This window comes from Paroedura picta, chromosome 12 (assembly GCF_049243985.1).
Source record: "Paroedura picta isolate Pp20150507F chromosome 12, Ppicta_v3.0, whole genome shotgun sequence".
NCBI lineage: Eukaryota > Metazoa > Chordata > Lepidosauria > Squamata > Gekkonidae > Paroedura > Paroedura picta.
The window spans coordinates 31,310,783-31,334,959 of record NC_135380.1 but is presented as its reverse complement, the minus strand read 5'-3'; the positions used below and the strand labels follow the sequence as shown (position 1 = coordinate 31,334,959).

At 46.1% G+C, this 24,177-nt stretch overlaps 3 protein-coding genes across 5 annotated transcripts; 1 reads left to right on the top strand and 2 right to left on the bottom strand.

The window, feature by feature from the left end:
• Positions 1 to 1,775: 1,775 nt before the first annotated feature.
• Positions 1,776 to 3,042, bottom strand: CDC26 (cell division cycle 26). The gene is given in 4 exon segments (XM_077305439.1): positions 1,776 to 2,130; positions 2,817 to 2,921; positions 2,924 to 2,976; positions 2,979 to 3,042. Coding segments are annotated over 4 exon segments (399 nt in total). The 3' UTR covers positions 1,776 to 1,953.
• Positions 3,043 to 3,112: 70 nt separating this feature from the next.
• Positions 3,113 to 14,940, top strand: PRPF4 (pre-mRNA splicing tri-snRNP complex factor PRPF4). 2 transcript variants are annotated; one of them, XM_077305423.1, is made up of 14 exons: positions 3,113 to 3,287; positions 3,874 to 4,051; positions 5,230 to 5,416; positions 5,520 to 5,607; positions 6,724 to 6,803; positions 6,990 to 7,083; positions 7,597 to 7,691; positions 7,862 to 7,920; positions 9,246 to 9,369; positions 11,759 to 11,848; positions 12,291 to 12,413; positions 13,079 to 13,186; positions 13,272 to 13,390; positions 14,328 to 14,940. In XM_077305423.1, exons 1-14 carry the CDS (start codon positions 3,222 to 3,224, stop codon positions 14,519 to 14,521), a joined length of 1,605 nt encoding a protein of 534 aa, XP_077161538.1. In that variant the 5' UTR covers positions 3,113 to 3,221; the 3' UTR covers positions 14,522 to 14,940. The 2 variants fall into 2 exon arrangements, with proteins under 2 accessions (XP_077161538.1, XP_077161537.1); XM_077305422.1 differs by having other exon boundaries at positions 3,117 to 3,299.
• Positions 14,941 to 16,523: 1,583 nt separating this feature from the next.
• Positions 16,524 to 19,802, bottom strand: RNF183 (ring finger protein 183). 2 transcript variants are annotated; one of them, XM_077305425.1, is made up of 3 exons: positions 19,365 to 19,802; positions 18,637 to 18,829; positions 16,524 to 17,863 (listed from the first exon to the last, which is right to left on the bottom strand). In XM_077305425.1, exons 2-3 carry the CDS (start codon positions 18,722 to 18,724, stop codon positions 17,223 to 17,225), a joined length of 729 nt encoding a protein of 242 aa, XP_077161540.1. In that variant the 5' UTR covers positions 18,725 to 18,829; positions 19,365 to 19,802; the 3' UTR covers positions 16,524 to 17,222. The 2 variants fall into 2 exon arrangements, with proteins under 2 accessions (XP_077161540.1, XP_077161541.1); XM_077305426.1 differs by lacking the exon at positions 18,637 to 18,829 and having other exon boundaries at positions 19,365 to 19,798.
• Between the last annotated feature and the right edge of the window lie 4,375 nt (positions 19,803 to 24,177).

Here is a 24,177-nt window from a genome sequence, read left to right as displayed (position 1 = left end):
GGACCCATGTGCCACGTTCAACGAATGATTTGTCCTAAGTTATGAAAAAACTAGACAATAAGTATACCAACTTTTCAGCTGACACACCAACCACTTGGCCAGTCAGATACTATCAATTGACAGCCTAAACTGCAGTTCAATTTCATGATGCAATAAAAGCCTGTTCAGGTAGCAGTACTCCCTTCTATGTTTTATTATGTGATACTACTGGGTACCCAGTCCTGGAATGGCACACCCCAAATGAAGAATGGACTACCGCATATGTTCACAACAGCCTTTTGTTTCTTGAAGACACATTAAGCTGCCTTACACTGAATCAAAGTGTTGGTCCATCAAGGTCAGTATTGTCTACCATGACTGGCAGCAGCTCTCCAGGGTCCTGGAAGTGCCAGGAATTGAAACCCAGATTTTCCACATAAAGCAGAGGTTCTTCCACTGAGCCACAGCCCCTCCCGTTTTTATCCTACAACACTGGGCTCAGACAGTACACAGCTGTTCAGTGTATCTTCCACTTAAAATTGCCTTATCCCATTTTTATTTTAAACTGTAATGAACAGTTAATTTTCATTGCTTGATATACTTACTTTTTCCACCATTTTGTTTTATGCTCTGAAAATACTTGATGAGTTAACTGACTGAAACCGCTGTTTGGCCAAATTGCCAGCCTTAAATGGCTTCTTTAAAAATGACTGCCATGGTTTCCCAATGACCACAAATGCTTACATGCTAGCAGTGCTAGCTTCTTTATCACACCACTATAATACACATGCAGGAAAATTAAATCGGCATTTAATCTCCCCTTTAAGAGGGGAGATCATCTTATTACTGATTAGTAATAGAGCAGAAATGCTGTCTGAAGCTGTCTGCCCATGAGGTTGGGAGTTCGATCCCAGCAGCCAGCTCAAGGTTGACTCAGCCTTCCATCCTTCCGAGGTCGGTAAAATGAGTACCCAGCTTGCTGGGAGGCAAAATGGTAATGACTGGGGAAGGTACTGGCAAGGCCACCCTGTATTGAGTCTGCCATGAAAACGCTGGAGGGCGTCACCCCAAGGGTCAGACATGACTCGGTGCTTGCACAGGGGATACCTTTACCTTTAATAAAAATCACAAAGCAGTAGGATCATGATGAAAATTCACCTTCAAGGAGTTAACTAATATCTTTCAATTCCACTGATGTATTTGGCCTATAACTGTGTACAACACCCAACCAACAGAAGACTGCACATAAACCACCTCTAATGAAAGAAAGGTTGGGTATAAATACAAATATTCATTCTAGCTCCTGTCCTGTACACTGACAACCAAGTGTCCTATCTAGCCATGTAATACTCAATGGCTCAGACACATGTGCCTCTTAACACTGTTCCTGATGTTCCTAGTTATTAATTGGAAGAATATAATGATTAATGTGGGTCCAAGATAAAACATTTAAAACATGCCATTTCATTTTTTTTAAGTCCCAGGAGTGGCAGAAGATATGTCTAGATGCTCAGTTATATTGTAGTCATCCATGTGCATACCCAGGCCATATGGCAATCATGTGGCTCTGATGGGAATAGCCAATATGGCTCTCTAGTACCAATGGTATAGGTCATTTTTTGAATACTCCTTTTAGAAGAAATTCATTTTAACAGAGTCAGCAGTCTTCTGTATACAGTGCACGTGCTCTGCCACTAAGCCACAATCCCTCCCTTTGGCATAGCCCATTATGCCACCCCCCCATTTCAGTGTGAAGAAACTCTTCATTCTAGTTCTCTTACCAGTGTACCACCCACTTAAAAAGCACACATTTATTTAAAACACAGTCATTAAGGTTACATGACAGCTTCAAATGAAGAGAATCCAGTCTTGGTTTCGCATAAGAGAAAGGGTTTCCCCTAAAATGCCAGAGACTGGCCAAACCAGCCTTCCATAACCATGGATGGATTCCTACTTTGCTAACATTCCCATTTTTTAAAATTCAAAATTTCCAAACTGAGCAGAACGATTATTTGGTTTGGGTTGTGGTTTGTAGCCAATGCGGTCATGGATCATCTGTTCCCGGCTCTTGTGGTCATTACTTAGCCCCAGGGCTCCTTCGCCATCGCTGGCTCCCACTACATCCACCTCCTCACGCTGCTTCTTACGGCTCTGCAAAAGAAAAAAGTGGTGCAGTATGTTCCACGCACAGAAGATCTCCAGATCTAATCTCTAGCATCCTACATGCATATATAAAACTGACAAATATATAACTTCTTTGCTTAAATTAATTCCAGCTGGGCACCACATTAATCTTTAGTAGGAAAATAGCAGTTGCCCTGGGAGACATGGCAAAACATTTTTATATACAAAGAAAGAGTCAAGTGGCATCCCAAAGACCCAACAAAATGTATTCCAGCATTAGTTTCCTGTTTTATGACACAAAGAGTCTACTTTGCATGCAAGCAAATTAAGGCTGAGATCCCTTCACGTGTTTTGCGCACACTGGAGAGCATACCCTCCACGCAATTCACATTAGGGCTGTTAAATGAGTTGAGAAAAAGTATCTTGCCCCCTTTATTTAAAAACTTAATAGTGTATTGTTTACCTTCTCATTCATTAGCCTTTATTGGCATGGCAGAATATTACTAAGTATATATGTCAGAAGATCAGAGCCAGAGAAAATATAGACGCTAAAAGAGGTATGAGCAACATACTAAAAGAGGTTTAAATACTTCAACTAAAATTTTAACATTTGCCTTCTCATGAAAAGCTGCCCATGTTAATGGGGCAAAACGTTTTTGTCCACGCCCTTCGGCAATTCTAGCACACGCCTGCTTAGCAACGACGCCTCTTACCTCGAGCTCCTTCCTGGCGCCCTCGAATTCCTCGATGTCATCCAACTTCAGCTCCAGACGCGTCGGCTTCCGCCGTAGCATCCCGAGAGCGCCTCTAAACGATCCACAACGGAGACACGGCAGCCTCCCACTAAGCGATTCGCCTTTGGTGCCTCCGGGCACCCGTAATCTGTGTGCTGCCAGGCACCCGGAAGTGCTTGTGAGAAACGGCCGGCTGTGTGGTCATAGAGAAAGGCTGTGTGGCCGGCTGTGTGGTCATAAAGCAAGCCTAGAGCGGCACGCTATTAGCACTGAATGGTGCACTATCGTAGCTAAGGGAAGCCTCTGCTCCGGAGACCCGGAAGTGCTTTGGCCGGCGGTGTCTTGGTGCTTTTTTCGGGCCAAGCGAGGAGTTAAGGGAGCGTGATGGCGGCGTCAAGGCCCCCCGCGGTGAACAGATCTGTGTCTGTGAGGACGTTTCCAGCTCTCCCTGTACGAGAAGTTGTATGTTTCATTCTTTTTCTACATACGTAGGATGGAAAGAGGACAGATAAGGAGAAGCTGGGTTAATCGTGCACCCGAGCGGGGCACAAATATATACTCTGGAGATGGAGATTAGACCCCGGTGGACTAAGGCGGCATTCCTACCATTAGGCGATCGTGGGGTTGCCAGGTCTTCCCCTGGCCACTGGCTGGAGATGGCTGGGTAAGGCTGACATATACAGGTTGGGAATCTCCTGGAGATTAGGGAATGGAGCCTGGGGAGGACAAGGATGCCAGTGAGGTGCAGTACCGTAAACACCACCCTTCAAAGCATCCGTTTTCTCCAGAGGAACTGATGTCTGTAGTCTGGAGGTGAGCTGTAACTTCAGGGGATTCTCAGCTCCCACCTGGAGGCTGACATCCCTAGATAAAAAGAGTGATCCCCCCCTCCCCGTTTTCAAAGCAAAACACATGGCAGAGATGAGATAACTCAGTTCACTTTGTGGTAACACAGCTCTAGAAGGTGGGTAAGTATGCCATGTTCATTCTGTAGCCTCTACACAGTACCTGTGCTGAGAGATTTTTTTCCCTGCAGGGTTCAAAAATGAAGGCTTCAGATGACAGCGATGCGCCTCCGGCCAAGAAGGTCCCTATTTTTTATGGAAGCCTCGAGGAGAAGGAACGAGAGCGACTCGCTAAGGGAGAGTCAGGGATGCTGAGCAAGGATGCGGTCAAAGCTGCAATTGAGGCTGGCAATATCAACATCACCACTGGTAAGAAGCGGCTGTGAGCCATATGTGAATCTGGGTGTGAAAGCGCAGGATATGAATGCTGCCACTAGTTCAGAAGAAAGGGTATTGTCTAATACGGTGTGCATTATTAATGGGTGTGCATTTTCAAAAGCTTTGAATGGCTGACCTTCATTAGTATTTATTTATTTATTATTTATTATATTTGTATACTGCCCTGTTCACATAAAACACAACAGAAACAATACAGATAACTTAGATTAACAATAATGACTGAAGTGAAACAACAAGCAACATGGAACCATAGACAATTAAACATTAAAGTAACTCATACTGATAGCCCAGTGGGCTGGGCAGAACTGCAGTGGGTGCCATAGGAGGGGGCTCAGGAGGAGGGCCCTTGGGAAGTGATGGTACAGGTAGACCTCAACCAAATGCCTGGTTGAGGAACTCCCTTTTGCAGGCCCTGAGGAACTGTTCAAGTAATTGGATTAGAGACCACCAAGGAAGTTCAGAGTTGCTATGCAGAGGCAGGCAATGACAAACCATCTCTGAATTTGTTTTGCCTTGAAAATCCTAAGGGACTTGACAGCACTTTCCAGTACCACTACTGTTTTTTCCTAGTTTTTACAAACTGGGAAAATAGGGCCTCCCAAGGAGATTCCAATTCAAGTAGTTGGGAGTTCGTGAGAAACAGGAAGAATCTATGTTTATTTCTGTTACTTGTGCTTAGGTTTAGTGAGTGAAGTTGATGAAGGGTTGTGCCAAAATTACTGAAGAATTGGTGGGTTTTGAGGAGAGATTTGAAGAAAATAAGAAGTATATCATAATGTAAATGTACCAGAAAGGTAACAAGTAACAAAGACTACTCAAGGGGCTTATAATTCGAATGAGCTAGGAAGGAGTGGAACAAAGCAGAGAAAGTTGGTAAAGGAATAAATGTATGCCAATGCAGTTATACCTAATTAGTTTTCTCTGCAGATGAGGATTAAGGTTAAACCACAGGCTTCCCTGTATGTTGAGTTGGGGTTGGAAGGAAGAGGGCAAAAGTGCTACATTTGCTGCTTATGGCTTGATGGAAACAAAGCAAGTTGAGCCTAACCCCTTATTCCGAGAGGGCAGGGTTTGTCATGGACATCTTTAAATGATAGGTGTATTCCGGCCCTGACTGATTTAACATTATGGGTTTGTTCTGGGGCCAGGTGAAGTCTTTGATCTGGAAGATCATATGAGCGAGCGCCAGGCAGAAGTCCTAGCTGAGTTTGAACGCCGGAAACGAGCCAGACAAATCAACGTTTCCACAGATGATTCTGAAGTCAAGGCCTGCCTGCGAGCTTTAGGGGAGCCCATCACACTTTTTGGTGAAGGCCCCGCAGAGAGGAGGGAAAGGTAAGGGATACTGAAGAGGGATGTCACCCGCGCTGTGTTTTTCTTACACAGCTGGTTTGACTCTAACCACAGTCAGTTGAACTGTTAATTCTTTTCTACTCAGATTACGTAATATTCTCTCAGTGGTTGGCACAGATGCCTTGAAGAAGACGAAAAAGGATGATGAAAAATCTAAGAAATCAAAAGAAGAGGTAACAAATGTAAAGCATGGTATGAAGTAGCCTGTGAAAAAGTTTTTAGTGCCCCTTGTTATTCTTTCCTTTCCCTGTGCTTGACATTCCATTCTGTTCAACAAGGACTGCAGTTTTCAGTCAGCTAGATCAATGGGGTTATAGAACTTCCATCTTCTGGGTCACAAGCTCCAGGAGAACCTGCAGATATGCATAGACAGAGAGCAAGGGCACCAGAGTACCTGTTTACCTCAGCATACATACTGTGAGTAGCAGCCAGACAGCAACGCAAAGTCCCTTTGGGGTGGAGAAGATTCTTCATAAACTTGGACCTCTGGCTTGTTCCTCGTTACATTACTTGTCTTGGTGCTCAGCTTATATTTCCTGTCCCCAGCTGTCTTGGTCTCCTGAAAAGTGACTTTCAGAAACCATGCTGAAAAGACGCTGAAAACACCCAAGACAGGGTTGAACATGCAGACCAAAATTCACTCTCCTGTGCAGAGATCAGAAAAAACATGACGTTTTTAGCGAGTTTTCATCAACTTTTCCATCATGCAGAAGACACCCTGGTCTTGACACCAGATGTAATGTTGGTATTTTCTGTACCTGTCATATGACACTGATGCCATTAGCTTGCAGCACAGCAAGTCTACAAAAGTTAAAAAACATATTAGGTTAGGTTAATGGGTTAACCCTGCAGTCTTAAACAGAATTATGCCATTCTAAATCCATGAACGTTAATGGATTTAGAAGGTATAATTTTGCTTAGGACTGCACTGTAAATACTTTCTGATTAACTCAAAAGATGTCATGATTAATTTGGATTCACACAAACATATACATACTGCAAATTTCTTGTACCAAGCCCCACATACTATAAATGTAATAAACAATTGTCGGTACAATTAATAAAGCATTGTTACTTTTTATAAAAAGCAAAGTCACTATCCAACTTCTTCATTGTAGTCTTTATGCTGGCATCAGCCCAAAAATGGCACAAGAATCAGAACCTATTACAATTCCGTGCAGAATGTACGTTTATGAGAGGGACTCTCACATGTCCTCCCTCTGATGGCCTCACCCACTAACTAAATCTTACTGGAGTTTTCTGTTTTTTTGTTTGTTTTGCCACCTTAGTATCAACAAACCTGGTACCATGAAGGACCAAACACCCTGAAAACTGCCAGACTGTGGATTGCCAACTACTCCCTCCCTCGGTAAGGCATCGAGGACACAATATCAGCTCAGACAAGAGTCTGGATATTTGGGGTCTTTAAGCACATATTGGCAAAAAGGCAGGATGCAACTGGCTGAAAAACCTTGTCATGCTGTCTAACGGGCTGGCTGCAGGCAAGGTTTTGTTTGGGGAAGGCCTAATGCATCTGCCATCGTTCCTGTCTCAGGGCTGTGAAGCGGCTGGAAGAGGCCCGGTTGCTGAAGGACATCCCTGAGGCCACAAGGACCTCACAGAAACAGGAGCTGCACAAATCTTTGAGGGTGAGGAGTCTTTCTGCAGTGACTAACCTTCCAGGCACAGGATAGCTGCACCCCAGACTTCTCTCTTAGGCTCAAGGCTTTGAATGAGCTGTCTTGGAAGGCAGAGTTTTGCTGTCCATTTGCTCTTTCCCTCCCTCATCCACCCCCCCAGGCCAAAGGTCAGAGGTGAAGCATGTGCCTTTCCTGTTGAAGAATCCCTGGTTAAATCCATGCAAGCTCCAGTGAAATAATCATAAATAGCAGGTGCTATAGATTCAGTTCCCGGGACTCTGAGGAACCTTTGCTAGTTAGAGGAGACAGTACAGAGCTAGATGGGCCAGTGGTCTGGTTCCATGTAAGGCAGTTCCATTTGCAGAAAAGCTACCACACTACTTTTTGAATCATTTGGGGAGAGGGCAACTCACATTTCTAGAATCTGTGTTCTTTTTTGCTCTTCTTGGCTCTGCTCTCTGCTGAGCTAACTCTTTGGCTGTTCTGATGGTAACTTGTGTATTTTCCCCCCACCTCTTTTAGTCTTTGAATAATTTTTGCAGCCAGATTGGGGACGACCGTCCAATTTCATTTTGCCACTTCAGCCCTAACTCTAAACTACTGGCTACGGCCTGCTGGTAAGGATTCCCAGCCCCCCTGTCTTCCACTCCCCATTTCTTCTTGCATCTTGTCCGGAAGAGGCTGCCAGGGGGTGGGAGGCAATCTAATGAGGTTGTGGGTGTCTGGCAGCCTAGACTGAAGGGAACACAGCCCCTTCCTAATGGCCAACTCTGTTTTACTCCTTCAGGAGCGGTCTTTGCAAGCTGTGGTCTGTGCCGGACTGCAATCTCGTCCACACATTACGAGGTACTGTGACCTTCTCTTCTAAAGCAGCGTGCTTTTACCAGCCTTCCTCCAAGTTGGTGGAAGAAGGCAAATAAAAGCATCATCCACTAATACCCCCTCCCAAACATACACACATCCCTTATTAACTTATGTTAACCAGGTCTCAGGGAGCAGAGAAGAGGCATTTATTATCATTCTCATCCCACTCATCAGCAAACATTGGTTTCTAAAGTGTGTCATGCAGTTATTTTTTCCAAAATGCAAATGGTATTATAGCTTAGTACGAATGTCCTGTCTTATTGGCTCAACTGGATCCAGATATGAAGGAGACATTTTTAGCTACTTCCTTTCCTCAAATAGCCCCTCTGGAGGAAGCTGCAAGCTGGGGAGGCAAGGATTCCAGCAGGAGGCAGGCAAAATGGAGAGTCGTCCTCCTGATTGTAGATATTTCATCAAGATGCCCATGGTGTTAATAATTAGAAAGAGCTTAAGTGAGTAACCCAGAATACATGGGCCACTAGAAAGCACAATGAGTTTGAGGTGAATAGACAGTCTGAATTGTAAGCAGATGCTTTCCTGGCCTCCGCAAGTAGTGATCAGAGAGAATTTATACAAAACCTGTTTCCAAGGTTCTTTGTTAAGTATACCTTGCGCCACTCATTTCTCATTCTGGAGCGGGGAGAGGAAGAACAAAACCTTTAGATCTGAGGGCAGGAAGGTTATGAATCAACTTGTTGTTCCTCAAACCAGGGTTATAAGAGGTAAAAAAATGCTAGCATAGCAAAGGGGTGGAAAGCACCAACTGAAGTTGGTAAGACTGAAGTCGGTAGTCATGGATTACTAAAATATAGTCTAAAGTAAGTCTCCTTTCTCGCTCACACCCGTCATCTGCTGTACAGGCTAACAATACTGGCCTTTTGTAAGAATTGGTAAGATAATGTATGTGAAGTGCTTGGAATCCTTGAGATGTGCCATTTTATTAATGTTTCACTGGTAATTCTGACACAGAGCATCTGAAAAGAGCATCTTTTCAGCCAAATATCAGGATTTGTCTTGATTGGAAAGCTAGATTTAATAACACTAGCAAGATTTTCAGTGTATCAGGTTTCCAGAGTCAACATTCCCTTCATTGGGATCTTTAATAGATACTGACAAAGGGATCATTGATTTTTCGGAAGGTTGCCGGCTGAAAATCTTGCTGGATTTGCTCAATGTAGCAGTCCAACGAGGCTGTCTTCTGCAACTGTCCTGATGGGGGCAGTGATGAGGCAACAGTCAATTGAAGGCAGCCAGGATAAGCAGCAGATGTAGGCTTATAGATGAATTGCCTTTCTTCTTTTCCCAAGGACATAACACCAATGTTGGAGCAATTGTCTTCCACCCCAAGGCAACCATCTCCCTGGACAAGAAGGAAGTGAACCTGGCCTCATGTGCAGCTGATGGCTCAGTCAAGCTCTGGAGCCTCGACAGGTAAATCTAGACCTAAGAAGCCCAGAGGTCCTTCCATCCTGTTTCCAGAAGACCATGGTTTCACCAGTGGGGGGAAAATCCTTGGGGGTCCTTGAGCACCATTTACTGATAACACCCCTGTAAGAAAACAGGTTGCCCACTTGATTAAGATGAGAGCTGATTGGAGTAAATCACATATATCACTGTAAAATAAGTTCCATAATCCCTTGAAATGTGGACTTAAGCACTGTCAGATGAAGAACTCAAAGAAAGAGTTGCCTTTAATAAACAAGAAACAAGCATGAGTGTTTTAGTATGCATTTGTGGATTTGTTTGAGGATTAATGTGTATAAACGTTCTCAGTATTATACTGAGCTGGTAATTTTGGGGACAAGCAAAATTAGGGGCTGCCTCTAATTGGCTGTGAGTTCTTATTATTATTTGCCTTCTTAGAAATAATAAATAATAATACAATTTTATTTTAACCCGCCCTTCCAGTTGTGCTCAGGGCAGTTAAGAACATACATAAAAACATCATATACAATACATTAAGGGATTTTTCATCTAAAAACATTACATATCTGAGTACCCCCAACTAATATCCCAGGTGTGTGTGGGGGTTAGCATCGGGAGTTGATCTTCCATCTCCCAGTGGTGAGGCCAGCCTTAATTGGCAGGGCCCAACCATAAACTCACTGGAATAGCTCCATCTTACAGGAACTGTGTAACTGATTAAGGGCATTCTTCATACTGTATCAGGGAGTGGTGGCTAGGAAAGTAAGCAACAGATGGGTGGCTTGACTGAACAGGATGGAGAGGAAAACAGCGATAGGGTGGGTTAAGGGGGGATGAGGCTGAATGACCAGTGGCTAGGAGGGTGGATTTCTCTTCCCTCCTTGATGTTATCTTTTTTCACTTTTCCTATTATTTTATCTGCTGCTAGTTGTAGTGTTTCTAGACTTGCTGCTGTTTTTGTTGCTTTGACTACCTTTCTTTCTTTCTTTCTTTCTTTCTTTCTTTCTTTCTTTCTTTCTTTCTTTCTTTCTTTCTTTCTTTCTTTCTTTCTAGCTGATCACATGTTACTTCAAGAATCTTACATCTAAAGCAGGGTCAATCAAAAACAAATTATCTCCAGAGAATTTTCCTGCAATCATTGATGACTTCTTGACAAGAAGTTCCTTTTCTTTTTTTTTTCCTTTCTGCCCGAGCACTGCTCCTTCTAAAGCTGCATGGCAATATTTACTCAGGCTTCTTGTGTGCCCCTGGCACAGACCACAGAGTGGCAGGGGGCCACACCATCATCAGTGTACCTCCAGGGTCTACATCTGTACTACAACACTCCTGACATGGGGTTTTCTTACTACTCTGGGTGCCTATGCCTCTTTCTTAGCTGTGCCGCCTCATGGTAGGGCCAGGTTTGTTCCCACAGATCAAGCCTACTCCAAGTGCTGTGTTCTTCTGAGAAAGCAGCAGTTTTGTCTGGAGCACATTGAGGGATGAGCTGAGAAGGAGCCAACTGGCTCTTTAATTGGCCCTTGGGGAAAAGGTTTGTTTCTGTTGCTGCAGGCAGAAATTTCAGTGGTGGTAAATTGGTTCCTGATTCACCCACTGTGCCTCAGCAGTCCTGCCTCTCACCATAGCAGGAGGTTGTGAGATGGTAGAATAGAGGTCCTCCCCCTTTTGGAATCTCCCCCTTTTCTGAATCCCAAGTGGGACTAGTGATTCCCTAGAGTTGTTCCTCACCTCCATCCTACAGAGATAAGTTCTCCTGCAGAAAATCGATGCTTTGGAGTTTTGTTTAAGGTTCTAAGTCCTAGATACTTCAAGAGCTTGTAGCAACTGAACTATTGTTACTGTTCCAGCTGAGGAAGAACTTGTGCCAACGGGCTCAAGTCTAAAAGGTTATGCTAGAATAAGGCCTTGACAGTTTTTAAGATGCCAGAAGATTTCTTAATATTTGAAACTATTCTAGTAACAGTGGCATACAAACTACTGTATAGATGGTTTTACCCACTTGTTACGAGCTTCCAGTTTGTTCTGGCCTTTGTAAGGTTTTTACCAGGGGTAGTCAAACTGCGGCCCTCCAGATGTCCATGGACTACAATTCCCAGGAGCCCCTGCCAGCAAATGCTGGCAGGGGCTTCTGGGAATTGTAGTCCATGGACATCTGGAGGGCCGCAGTATGACTACCCCTGGTTTTTACTGTGCAAATGTATACAACTGACTCTTACTTTATGGCTTGGATAGGGAGTGTCAAGTTTTCCTTTCCTCTGTGAAAAAAGGGACTGCCTGCCCTTTTTCAGATGCTGTGCCCCTGAGACAATGGCACCCTGCCCACCCAGCTCTGCACCATTTCCATTTTTTTGGTTCACAGGCAGTCTCAGTTAAGGCACCTTCTTGTTTCTTTCAGTGATGAGCCAGTGGCTGACATCGAGGGCCACACAATGAGAGTGGCACGGGTGGCGTGGCACCCCTCTGGCCGGTTCCTGGGCACCACTTGGTAAGGGCCATCTCCTTCTCTGGGGCGCACTTTGTAACAGGAAATTACAGTGGAACTAAAGGGGAGGGGAGTGTAGCACAGCCGGAAGGAGACCCTGAAAGGATTGAAGGAAGGAAAATGCCCAGATCTGCCCAAAGGGGACGTTGTAAAAACTTGTACAGGGGCAGCACAAGCCTGAAGAGCTTGTTTGTATCCTAGTTGGTAGAAGCACCCCTGAATTTCATAGGCCTTTCTTGTTCAAACACATGTCCCCTGACTGCCACCTGTGTGCCCTTATAAACACCTTGAGCGTGGGCTGAGCCCATGGAAGCAGAAATGTTGACTCAGGATCAGGGTTCAGGATGCATCTAAGCATCCTCCTGACCTGCTCTGTGTGGGTGTGTTAGTGGTGGGGACTGGTACTGTATTCCAAGCCATGCAGCTATTTTTTCCCCACTTGCAGCTATGACCACTCGTGGCGCTTGTGGGACCTGGAGGCCCAGGAGGAAATTCTGCACCAGGAGGGACACAGCAAAGGGGTCTACGATATTGCATTCCACGTTGATGGCTCCCTGTCTGGCACTGGGTAAATTTGTGAATGCAAAAAGAACCTTGCAGCGGTGACTGAGGAGCTAGAACTAACTAGAGATGGATTTTTGAACCTTCTTGCTAGCCCCACAATTCCCAGAGAAGGAAAACTGGGCTTTTGGTGTGGGAGATCCTACCCCAGTTTCCCTCCTTGTTAACTTGTTGCAAAAGTGGACTTAAAAACATAGGCTAGAAATTCTGGCATTTGCTCCCTGAATGCCTGCTGCAGAATAAGTAAGGGGCTTCTTGTGGCTGAACCATAAGGCCAGCCATAAACGGTACTTTTAAAACATTATTTTTACTTTGTGAGTACTAATCTAGGCATCTCTTGCTTCAGCCTTGCTTGCAAAAGCACTTATTTATTAAATTTGCTAATCAGTTGCTGATTTGTCCGGTAGTTCCTGTTGTAAACTGTTTTTGGTCCCTATTGGAGACAAAGTGTCCATGAAGTATTGGCTGCTGTCAGCTGCTTGGAGGAAGGGTGGGATAAAAGCATAGTGAGCCATCTGCTCATGGAAAGCTGTTCCAGCTGCCTGTGCTATTGTTCAGAAACCTCCAGTGGGAATAAAGCAGAGAAGCAAAATGGGCCAAGAGTGCCTCTTACCCAGAGCAAAAGTAATCTGAAGGCCTGTTTGCATTTCACTTCTTTCTGATCCTTTTTAGCGGCATGGATGCCTTCGGCCGGGTGTGGGACCTTCGGACAGGGCGCTGCATCATGTTCTTGGAGGGCCATCTCAAGGAGATTTATGGGATCAACTTTTCCCCAAATGGGTAAGAATCAAACCCCAAAGCTATTGTACACTGATGTTCCACCTCCCTTCCAGCTCCTGAGTTTATTTCCCCTCTCCCATTGCAGATACCACATTGCCACTGGCAGCGGTGACAACACCTGTAAAGTGTGGGATCTGCGGCAGAGGAGATGTATCTACACCATCCCTGCTCACGAGAACCTAGTTACTGGGGTGAAGTTTGAACGTAAGTCTCATTGCAGCTGACTACTCCATGCAGGCTAAACTGGGTATGAAATTTTTTTAAAAAACACCATAACTCAGTGCATCAAGCAAGAAACTTTCCTGATTTGTTCTTCTTGAGCACAGCCTTGTAAGGAAACCTCGTAGGCTAAGTTGAGATACATGGAAACAGCAGAGCAGCTGTGAGGGCCTGAGTGATGGGATGAGAGACAGGCCTGGGGGCTCGGTGCAGCAGCAGGCTGCAGTCATGGCCACTCCTTTGAGCTTTTCTATGCCACAGTTTGCTCTTCTTTCAAACGAGAGCCTAAGATTCTGTGTACTATTTGGGAGCTGCCCCATCCCACCCCTCCGAATGCTGTACAGCAGTGGTCCCCAACCTTTATCAGGCTGGGGACCGGCAGGGCATTGGGCCGCGCCCGCAGGGACCGCACGGGCCACGCCCACGCTTCGGGCCGCGCCCGGCCGCACCCGCGGATCGGGCCGCGCCCGGCCGCGCCCGCGGGCCGCACCCGCGGATCGGGCCGCGCCCGGCCGCACCCGCGGGCCACACCCGCGAGCCGCGCGGGCGCGGCCCGGCCCGGCCCTGATTCCCTCTCCCCGCCCTCCCCGCAGTAAGAAGCTTCCCGGGCCGCAAGCTTGTGGCCCGGGAAGTTTTTTACTGCGGGGGGGGGGCGGGGAGAGGGAGCCGCGGCCCGGCGCCATGGCTTTTGCGGCCCGGCGCCGGGCCACGGCCCGCAGGTTGGGGACCACTGCTGTACAGTTCTGAAATAGCCTTCTCAAGAGTGCCCCCTTGACCCCATGTCACAGTTCCTGTACCTTTGCCATTGTCACTGTACTTTGATTTCCTTTAAGGGAGCCCAGGGTGGGATATTGGACCAGTATAACCACTGTTTTCTGAGCACCCCGACTCTTTTAGTGCATATTTGTTTTTCCCTCTTCAGCTAACCATGGCAATTTCCTACTCACCGGTGCCTACGACAACACAGCAAAGGTCTGGACTCATCCGGGCTGGTCCCCTCTGAAAACCCTGGCTGGACATGAGGGCAAAGTGATGGGCTTGGATATTTCCCTGGATGGACAGCTGATTGCAACATGCTCCTACGACAGGACCTTCAAGCTTTGGATGGCAGAATAGGCAGTTCAGGACTGGCCCTTCCCAGCTTCCATAGCAAAGGAATATACCTGATGTGACAACTTGGGCTCCAACTTGGTGGAAGTGCCTGGCTTGCAGTAGGATCAGGAGCCAAACACACCCTGGTCAAGGTAGACTGAGTTTGAGAACCCTTGCACGTGAGAGGTTTTATTTTTGTACCGTCCCTCTCCTCTTTCCCTTGCCAGCAGACTTGGAGTGTGCACTTATGACTTTGACCACCTGCAGCAAGAATCACCCCTCTTGGTAGTTTGGCACTTGGATGCCCAGACTGCTCCTTGCCACCTTTGGGAACACCCTGTACCAGCAGATGTTTATCTTTTGGGTGGTTGTGGTAGGAACTCAGGCCATGTTATTAAAGGCTTTTGGAGATATTAAAGCAGTTTCACTGTTGGAATTGCAAAGCCTTGTCTGCTTGTCTTTCCTACAGATGTACTCTCAACCCACTGCAAAGAGGCAAGAAAATAAAGAGCCACCTCAGTCACTGGGTATAAAGAACAAGGCAAAGGCCAATGGTGACAAACAGGTAAAAATGTTTTATTACTCAGTTTTTAAATCTCAAAGAATTCCCAAGCATTTCACCAAAGAAGGCTTTTTTCAGGAAAATGTGTAATGCATAATGTAATAATAATAATGAGTTTACATAAATATGGTTAAAATTACATAACAGCTATTATATTAAAAGTTAAAACCCAAGTCTTAAAACATCAGTGACACCCAAAACTGCTAGAACTTATTCTGTCCTTGAGATTGTATGAAGAACTCCTTGTAAAAAACAAAGATGCTTTCCAGCACTCCGTCAGTTGTAACTCAGAACTAAAAAATCTTTTTTTCTATGCCCAAATATTGGGTTTTAACTATTAATATAGTATCTGTTATGTAATTTTAAGCATATTTATGTAAAATCAGTATTGTTATTACTATACCATGTATTACTGATTCCCCTGAAGAAGCCTTTTTTGGTGAAATGCATCAGGATTTTTTGAGACTTAAAAATTGAGAAATAAAATGTTTTTCGTATTTTGCACCATCAGCCTTGGCTTTGTTTTTTATGCTCCCTGCAAAGAGAAGCAGCCAGGTTTGGTGCCTGATGACTTTGCCTCCAGAGTGGTAGAGAAATGGATACTTTCCTATCACAGTGCTTGCTTGCATATGGTCTACCATGCTGGGGTATGCACCTGCTAGCCTCCACCTTGCTGAGTTATCACAGCATTGCTTAGCTGAGAGAGGAAGCCTTCACTGCGTGAAGATAGAACACTGCCTTATTCCAGGTGAAGCCATTGGTCCATCTATACTGCCTCCTCTGGCTTGCAGCGGATCCCAGCAGAGAAAGATGTGAGGTCTTTTAAGTGGAGATGCTGTAGATTGAACTTGGGACCTTCTGCATTCAAAACCAAGTGCTGTTCTACTGCCAAAAAGCATAAAATCCCCCTAGCTTTGAAGGAGCTAGGAAGAGCAGTTGGGAGCTTGATAAAATTGGTGGGGGGGGGGGGTTGCAGTTGGTTACTTCATTGCTCAACCAGGGGCAAGCATAAATGTGCAGGCAGGTGCCCGACCCTACCTCTCTTCTTGTTTCTTTGTATCTTTTCTGTCACTGTGTAGCAGTAGTTTGTGTAGACAGCCTGCCTTGCTGTTCTTCTGCAGTTATCTTTGGCATTATTTAGGCCAATGGTTCTGCCTAGTTTGTGCCAGCTCCCTCTACAGAGCAGCCAGCTGTTCCTTGAGGGCTTCAGGCCTGGGCCTTGCTGTATTCTTCCAGCTTGTGGCCCTGCTTTTGAGCTAGTATGTGTCATGGAAATGTCTGTTGCATGAGTGGTGTGCAGTGCTGTTTTCACCCCTTGGCATAATGCCAGTTTGGTCCTGTGAGTTCGCCCTCTACAGTTTCTTCCTTGACTGAGAGAATCCCAAGCAGAGATAATTCTCTCTCCTTCCTCCAGTACCCCATAGCTGAATCATAGAAATCACTGAAGCTGTTAGAAAAGGGAGATTAAACATATGTACTTTAATTTCAATGCTGTCCTGAACTGAGTTTTGGTGGCTGCCAGCCTGCCTTCGATTTGTAATGGCACTTTTAGCCAGTGCACTTGAGGGCCTGTTAAAAGTAGGTTGGGGAGCACCTGGTATAAACTTTCTCCCTAGGGGAGCAGAATGGTTTCTGCCAACTTCTGATGCTGTCTGCTTACAGAAAGCATCATGGTGCAAGTTCTTATGAACTAGCATGCCCCAACCAGGAGGACTCAGGGTAGAACCCACCAGGTGCTTTAGGAGTGGATTAGGAAATAAAGCAGGTAATGAGTAGGTGACACATGTTTACAACCAGCAGAATGGTTTTTCTGTCTGATTAAGACATCAGAGGGCTCCATTTGTACCCAAGTTCAGGACAGAGGAGAGGTGGAGAATAGGATCTGAGGCATCAGAAAGCCTCAGGGATTCCATCTCCTTCAATCCCTTCACCCCTCCAAGTCCCTGCTTTCAACAGTGGAATAAGTGTCCTTCAACTGAAGTAAAGGTTTTGGCACAATGGAAGGCATCAATTCAAGTGTACCGTCTTGTTGGGTCCGATTCACCACATTTGTCAGCAGAAAACATACACATTCCACACGGCATCCCCAATTGTAGGGCTTCTGCAACCTTGCTGTATATGTCCCTCCTAAAAGCCCCTGAATAGCCCCCTCAGCCCTGCTTCTCAACCTATGCCCCAAAAGATCTGCTTGGTCCAGAAGATAGAGAAAATGAGTAGCAAAGTCACACTTAAGATGACGGCCATTAAGTAGGCAAAAATGCGAAGTTGGGGGTCACGAACACAGTGCCATGGTGGAGAGCTGTTGGGCAGGGTGGTGGTCGTGGTTGTGCCCCCCACGGGAGTCAGGTCCTGGTGGCTTACAGTGCTGGAGTCAGTCTCTGAGCCCAGGTCAAGAGTGTAAACCCTTGGCTGGCGCAAGCAGTATCTGCTCTTGCGCTGCTCCTTGAGATACAACTGCCGACCTTCTAGGATAATGTGGTTGGGCTCCAAGCGCAGCAGCCGCAATACAGCATCGTTAGTGGGAAGTTCAGTGACTGTCTGGTCAGAGGGGAGCATGGTGGGGTGGCGGCAGAGTGGGCACTGCAGCCGGTTCCGCACGGTAGACACCAGACTCAGGTGAGCCAGGCACTCAATGCAAAAGGAGTGCTGGCACTGGAGCACCTTGGGTGTGCGGAAGGTGTTGTCATAGGGGTTCCAGCAAACGGGGCAGTCGGCTGATGGTCCTTGGCTCTGCTTCTCAGTCATGCTGTTGATGGGACAGGAGCCCAGCCTGGGCCACAGACTGAGCAGATCTAGGTTGCTACCTAGGAAAGACAAAAAATATGGTAGAGGTTTGATGAGATGCTCACATAAAACAGTGATATACATAAGAGCTTTATAGAATGGTTATAAAAGTAGTATAGAAGAAGCAGATTACAGTTCCCAGCCTCTCTCCACAACTGACACTCTGTGAGGTAGGTGAGACTGAGAGTGCTCTGAGAGAACTGTGACTGGCCAAAGGTCACCCAGCTGGCTGCATGTGGAAGAGGGGAAACAAACCCTGTTCTCCAGATTAGAAGTCACACTCTTAACCACTACACCAAGCTGGCTCTCTAGAAAGTGGTCAATGGTTTCTAGTGTCAGTATCCTGCAATTCTGAACTACTACATAGCTATGCCTCAGTGTGTACAGCCAGTGCTTGCAGAAACCTTAGAAGGGACAGCTGACAATTTCCATTGTAGGGGGTGGGGGACAACTTCAGTGCCCTCCTCCATGCTTCCTGTACCCATTAAAACCCAGAATATGCAAAACAGTAAATAAAAATCCCTAGTAAGCAAAAATTAAATCAGAAATCATGCAAATCTGCCCAGGGTTGAAATGTAGTATGAATGTTACATTTCTGGGTTAATAATCCTTTATGAATGTGTATAACCCCTTGCTTAAAAACAGCCTGGTAGCTTTTCTCTACATGGTGTGATATTGAATATCAGAAATAAGCCAGTCAAGTAGTTTCTTTTTTTTTTTTTAAGAATGTTCTATTTCCAAAATGATCTGCGGAAATTTCAAAATGTCCTCAAGGAGTTAAAAGCCATCTCACCCCAAGGGCAGATGATAGATGGAGCTGCTGAGGCAATCCAGGTATTGTGCAAAAAATTCAGTGGATGATGACAGGCTAAGCGAAGCATCTCGTCCACAGTAATGATTGGAACAATTATTTCTGGCCTTGTGGTTTGTGAAAGAACTGGAGGCAGGGCTTCTTCTGAGTTCAGCTGCAGAACCGGTTTTTAGACCTTTGGAATACGCAGAAGTCGTAAAAAGCACTACAGTTGAGCATGTGCAAAACAGATTATGGTTGCAATGGAGTCCCTTCCACAGATGTGAATGCGTGTCTTCAGTCAGCAAGTACAGACTCATGGCAAAATAAAAATAATTAAGGGGGTCAAACATCAATAAAACGACCAACTAGTAAGGACTTCTTCCTTACTCATGCAGGGACACCTTATGTGCCTGTTGAAGTGGGCTGTCCTCCCAAGCATTTCCTGTCCTAACAACATCTTTAATATTTTCCTGAGTTCTTTGCAACACCAGACTGTCACGCCCACCCCTCCTGAATGCTTAGTTCATAATCTCGAGGGACAGAGACTTGGCCTCATTTGTCCATTGATAGTCTTGCATTAGCTAGGGCTAGCTGGATGAGTGCCTGATCCAGCCGAATGCCTTATGTTTGGAGTGGGTCTGCCAACATGGACACCTCACAATGGCCTCAACCCACTCCTTCCCCGTCCCACCCTGGCAGTGGTGGTGTTGTTGCCCTATAAAACTTACCATGAAAGTGGACTGAGGTCTGTGGGGCATCCTGCCTGGATCCTAGAGAGGACTATGGCTGCCTGGCAGGCACAAAGGAGTGGAGTGGTAGACAGTGCTGCCTGCTCCTCCATTCTGTTTTCCCCTTTTCCTCCCTCCTCGTCTTTGTCTTGATGTTTCAGCGGCTGGCAGGAGCAGAGTTCACCCGGAGAGCAGGTCGATTCCAGCTCAGAAGGGGGCTGGGAGCCCCACCGTGGCCAAAGCTTCCTTGGCTGGCACTGCCGAAGTGAAGGGGATTCACCCTCCTCCTCCTTCCATTGCCAAGAGACCTTGTCCCTTGAGCGAGGCTCCGTGTTCTGTGCTGGGAGGTTGGTAGGCAGCTGTTGTTTACTGCAAAGACCTGCCACTGGAGGAGAGGAGAGAGTGGTGGAAGGCAGAAGAGGGCGGGCCAAGGCTGCCATGGAGATGCTGAAGGGACTAGGCCAGGCTGACCCTTTCTCGGGTACACTGAGAATGTCTTCCATCTGGGAAGTGGAAGAGGGCACGCAGGGCTGCTTTTCAATGCCTCAAAGAACCCTGAGTGTTTTGTGCATTCAATAGATAAAATCCAAACCCATATTCGTAAGGGCTGGAATTTTTTCGCAAAGGAAAACTTGGGGCATTTCCGCACATCAGTAAAAATGTGCTGATGCCAGCTTAATAGCATTTTGCCAGCTTAATAGCAAAGCGCTAATTTTTTTTACGTTTCCCAGCCACCCTTTTGCTGTCTCGCCTTTGGCTGCCATCTTTTTGCGTGTCTCACACTCCACATATGTTGCTGGAAATCACGGAAGAGAGCAACTCACCTTATACACAACTCGCTTCCGCCTGTCAATCAATTCAGACAACCAATCCCCATTCTCCAAGAGTTTAAAGGTCCTGCGATGCCCGCTAATTATTTTTTCATTCATACTTCTCAGTTGAAATGCCTGTGCATGGAATCATAGATGCATAGTGTTTTTTTTATGCCACCCTTATGGGATCATGAGTCTTTTGATACATCTAAAAATTAATCTCATTCCTGATTTTGGGGGGGGGGGAACTTTCAAGAGACATGCTTTGTGTTACAACTCTGAAAAAATATTCTTTTATTTCTGGTATCACCTGCACACTTGTCTGCCTATTCGTTGCTCCAATAAGTTAGCCATTTTAAAAAAGAAATTCTCGTTCCTGGAAACAAAGGAGATGGAGGCAGATGCAAGGGTTGGATGAGGCAGGTGACTTTAGTGCATTTGAGCCTCCATACCTTCCCTCTGCTGGTTGCCTGGTGGTTGCTCTCCGATAGCTAGCGCTTTTTAGGTTGGTGAATCCACTTTATGCGATTCCCCAACTCACGCTTTAAAATGGAGGATGTAGCAAGCGGTTTGCTGCCCAGATGCTGGATGTGGCTGACGAGCAGCCGGAATATAATGGCTACATTAGGTAAGCATTTCAGTGTATTTATCGCATGCAGAAAAGCCCCTGAGATTTGTGCAATGCTGAATTCATGATCCCCCCCCACACCTTCCTTCCATGGGATCCCCTCAGCTGGGGCCTTGTGATTCCTTGCACATGGTGTCCTTCATAGGCTTCCCTGCCACTATAACACCCCTTCGATCTTGGCAGTGTTGGTCACCAATGTGGACTTTGCAGTTATGAAAAAGATGGCAGAATGCCGGACTGGGCTGTTTTATGGCCTGGAGAAACCTGGTACCACATTTATTTCCTGCAGAGGCATCCAAGCGGGAAACCCTCCAAATAGACTTGTTGCACAAGGAAGGTGTTTTTATCACTGTCTGTTTGCTGTAAACTGTGCCCTGGCACTACCTGGAGAGGTGGCTGGGGCTGAAGTCTTTGATTGCTTATGTTTATCTGGTATCCTTGGGGACTTTCTGTTGAATACACACTTTGCTAGGATTTATGACCAGCAGCCGGTGTTTGATGAATTCCAGTATGCTTTATTGGCAGAGGCTGGAACAGATCGAGTACTTCCTTTGCAGAATGTATGCTAATGGGGAAGGGCATTGATGGAACATGTGCCATGTGGGAAGAAGGTGCAGGGTTTGATCCCTGACATGTCCCTTGGGAAAAGACCCTTCTCCACTTGGTATCCTGGAGAGCTGCTGCTGGAGCAAAGAATATTGGCCCCAGTGGTCTGATTTGGTGTAGCACAGGTCATATGCATGGATGCTCCAGGTCCCTCTTTAGGCCCTAAGACCTCTCGTTAAAAGGATCTTGGGTGTTGTGACTGCAACCAGCCAGAGTAGGTTGACCTTTGATAAGAGTCAGCTGTTGGAGGGTGGGATTTCTGGCATTCTACCCTGCCCTTCCTAAGCATCTCCTGATTTTCAGAAATTTCCTAACCTAACTTGGAGTTGGCAGCCTTTTCCAGGGAGCTTCAATGCTAGAGGTGGCTTGGAACCTGGCCTCAAAGGGGTTAATCTAGTATTGTCTGTGACACAGCAATGTCCCTCTCTAGGCAAGTTTTTCTCAACTTTTTTACCACTGAGAAACCCCTGAAACATTCTTCATGCTTTGAGAAACCCCCAAAGTGCTGCATTCGCCAAAAGTGCTGTGCACACGCGCACCTGGGGCCCCTTCCCATCCTCTCCTATCATTGGCCATTTTGGGGAGGGGGAAGAGATCAGCATGGCCATATATGGTCATATCACCCAAAAATGTTTAACACATTTAAAAATATATTAAAACCAGGAAACGCTTTCAGCTGGAGTGAAAGGATGCATTTGGTTGATGGGTCAAAAGTTGTACAGGCCTACCAGAAGAAGAAGAAGAAGAGTTGGTTCTTATATGCCGCTTTTCCCTACCTGAAGGAGGCTCAAAGCAGCTTACAGTCGCCTTCCCATTCCTCTCCCCACAACAGACACCCTGTGAGGTGGGTGAGGCTGAGAGAGCCCTGATATCACTGCTTGGTCAGAACAGCTTTATCAGTGCCGTGGCGAGCCCAAGGTCACCCAACTGGTTGCATGTGGGGGAGCGCAGAATCGAACCCAGTATGCCAGATTAGAAGTCTGCACTCCTAACCACTACACCAAACTGGCTCTCCAGAAAAGAAGGGATGGGGAGCTTGGACATTGTAAGGACATTGTAAGGTTTTATCCCCCTCATTTTGCTTCATATTTGGAGGACCTGACTTCAGTGCCCACTTTGCTAATGACCAGAGTTGGTTTTGCCTTGGCCCCAGCAGCAGTCCCAAGCACAGTACTTGACTTTTCTTTGTAAATGTGAGTAGTGAACACCCACTTATAGGAGAAAATGGCCACCATCATTTTGAAACATCTTGGCTGTGCCCATTCATCTATGCAGGATCACTGGGATTTGCTACTTGGTCATGTTGGTGTGTGGCCATTATGCTGGAAACTAGATTTTTAAAAACATATTTAACGCATACTACTTTGCACTTTCCTTTGGACATATATGCTTAGGGTGTCTTCCCTCGTGATATTTTCAGGGATACACTTAGGGTGCAAATGTGACAAACCACGTAAGCCCATGTGTGTATTCCTTAGGACTGGCTGCACCTGTCTGTTTAGGAATAACTGGCCCGTCTTAATTGACCCACCAACCCTCTTAAAGTATGTGCTTGCTCACTCTCTGCCTTGTCATGCCAGACTGGACAAGCTAGCTTAGACAAGTCCCGGTTGCTTAGTGAGAAGAGGAACTCATTGGCTCAAGCCAAAAGAAACATTTGGAAGTAAGTATTTGTTGCCAAGACTCTCCAACAGATTGGCGGCCCAGGACCTTACGAACTGGATCACAGAGCTTCAGAATTCCTTAGAGCAATCAGAAGTAGCCTTGGCATCTGGAAGGGTTGAACTCTGAAGGAATTCTGGGACGTAACAAACATCCTGGAAGAGCCTCATAAGACCTCCATACTGCTGCCTGAAACTGTGGAACTGTTGATAGAAAAGAAGCAAAAGGGCCATTGAAGGACTATAGCAGATTATCATTTCAGCAACAGCACTGAAGCAGGGAGAAACATCACTCCTGGAAGGTACCTATGAGCTAGTGAAATGGACAAAGGGGCAGAGGTAAGCAATGGATCTTTCTCCTACTCCTGCAACCCAAACTGGACAAGAGGAAACACAAACATCTACTCTCGAGTGCCCTGTTTGCTACCTTGCCTATAACAACGTGTTCAACACTCCTTTGCTTTTGCCATGCTCACATACCTTCTGTTTGGAGTGCCTGGCCAGGCTGTGTGCCTTCCTGAAGCCAAACCAGACTTTTTGCTGCCCCCTCTGCCGAGAGACCATCCTTCTTCCCCAGGAAGGTGTCCTCAGCCTCCCAGCTAACATGGAAGTTGTCCAGCAGTTTCCTTCACAGATGCGCGATCTTGAAAAGGTCTGGATGGATGGATTTCGCCTGTGCTGGTTAAAAAGGCTACCAGGAGACTCTAAAGAAGAGGGTGCAGAGAGTCTTGTAATGGTGGACTTGTACAAAGCCACCTCCCAAGACGATCGGCCCCAGAACTTGATTAGCACTCATCCCCCCGGATCTGTGTATAGGATGATGAGTCATCTGTTGGAAAACTACCCCAGTGTGATCTGTGCTGCAGCCGTGCTACTTGTGATGGTTATTCTGCCGGTGGTTCTGTTTCTTGGGGTGCCACGCTATGGCTAGATTGGTTCAGATGCTGCCTTCTGCATTAATTTTCCATACTGGCTGCATGGCTTGTGGTTGGGTTTTTTGCAAGTGTACCAAGTACATATGAATGCTCAACTAATTTTTCCTTCTTGGGGAGTGCTAGCAACTTGGATTTATACCACCTGTCTCAGTTTTTTAGAGCAAACTCAGC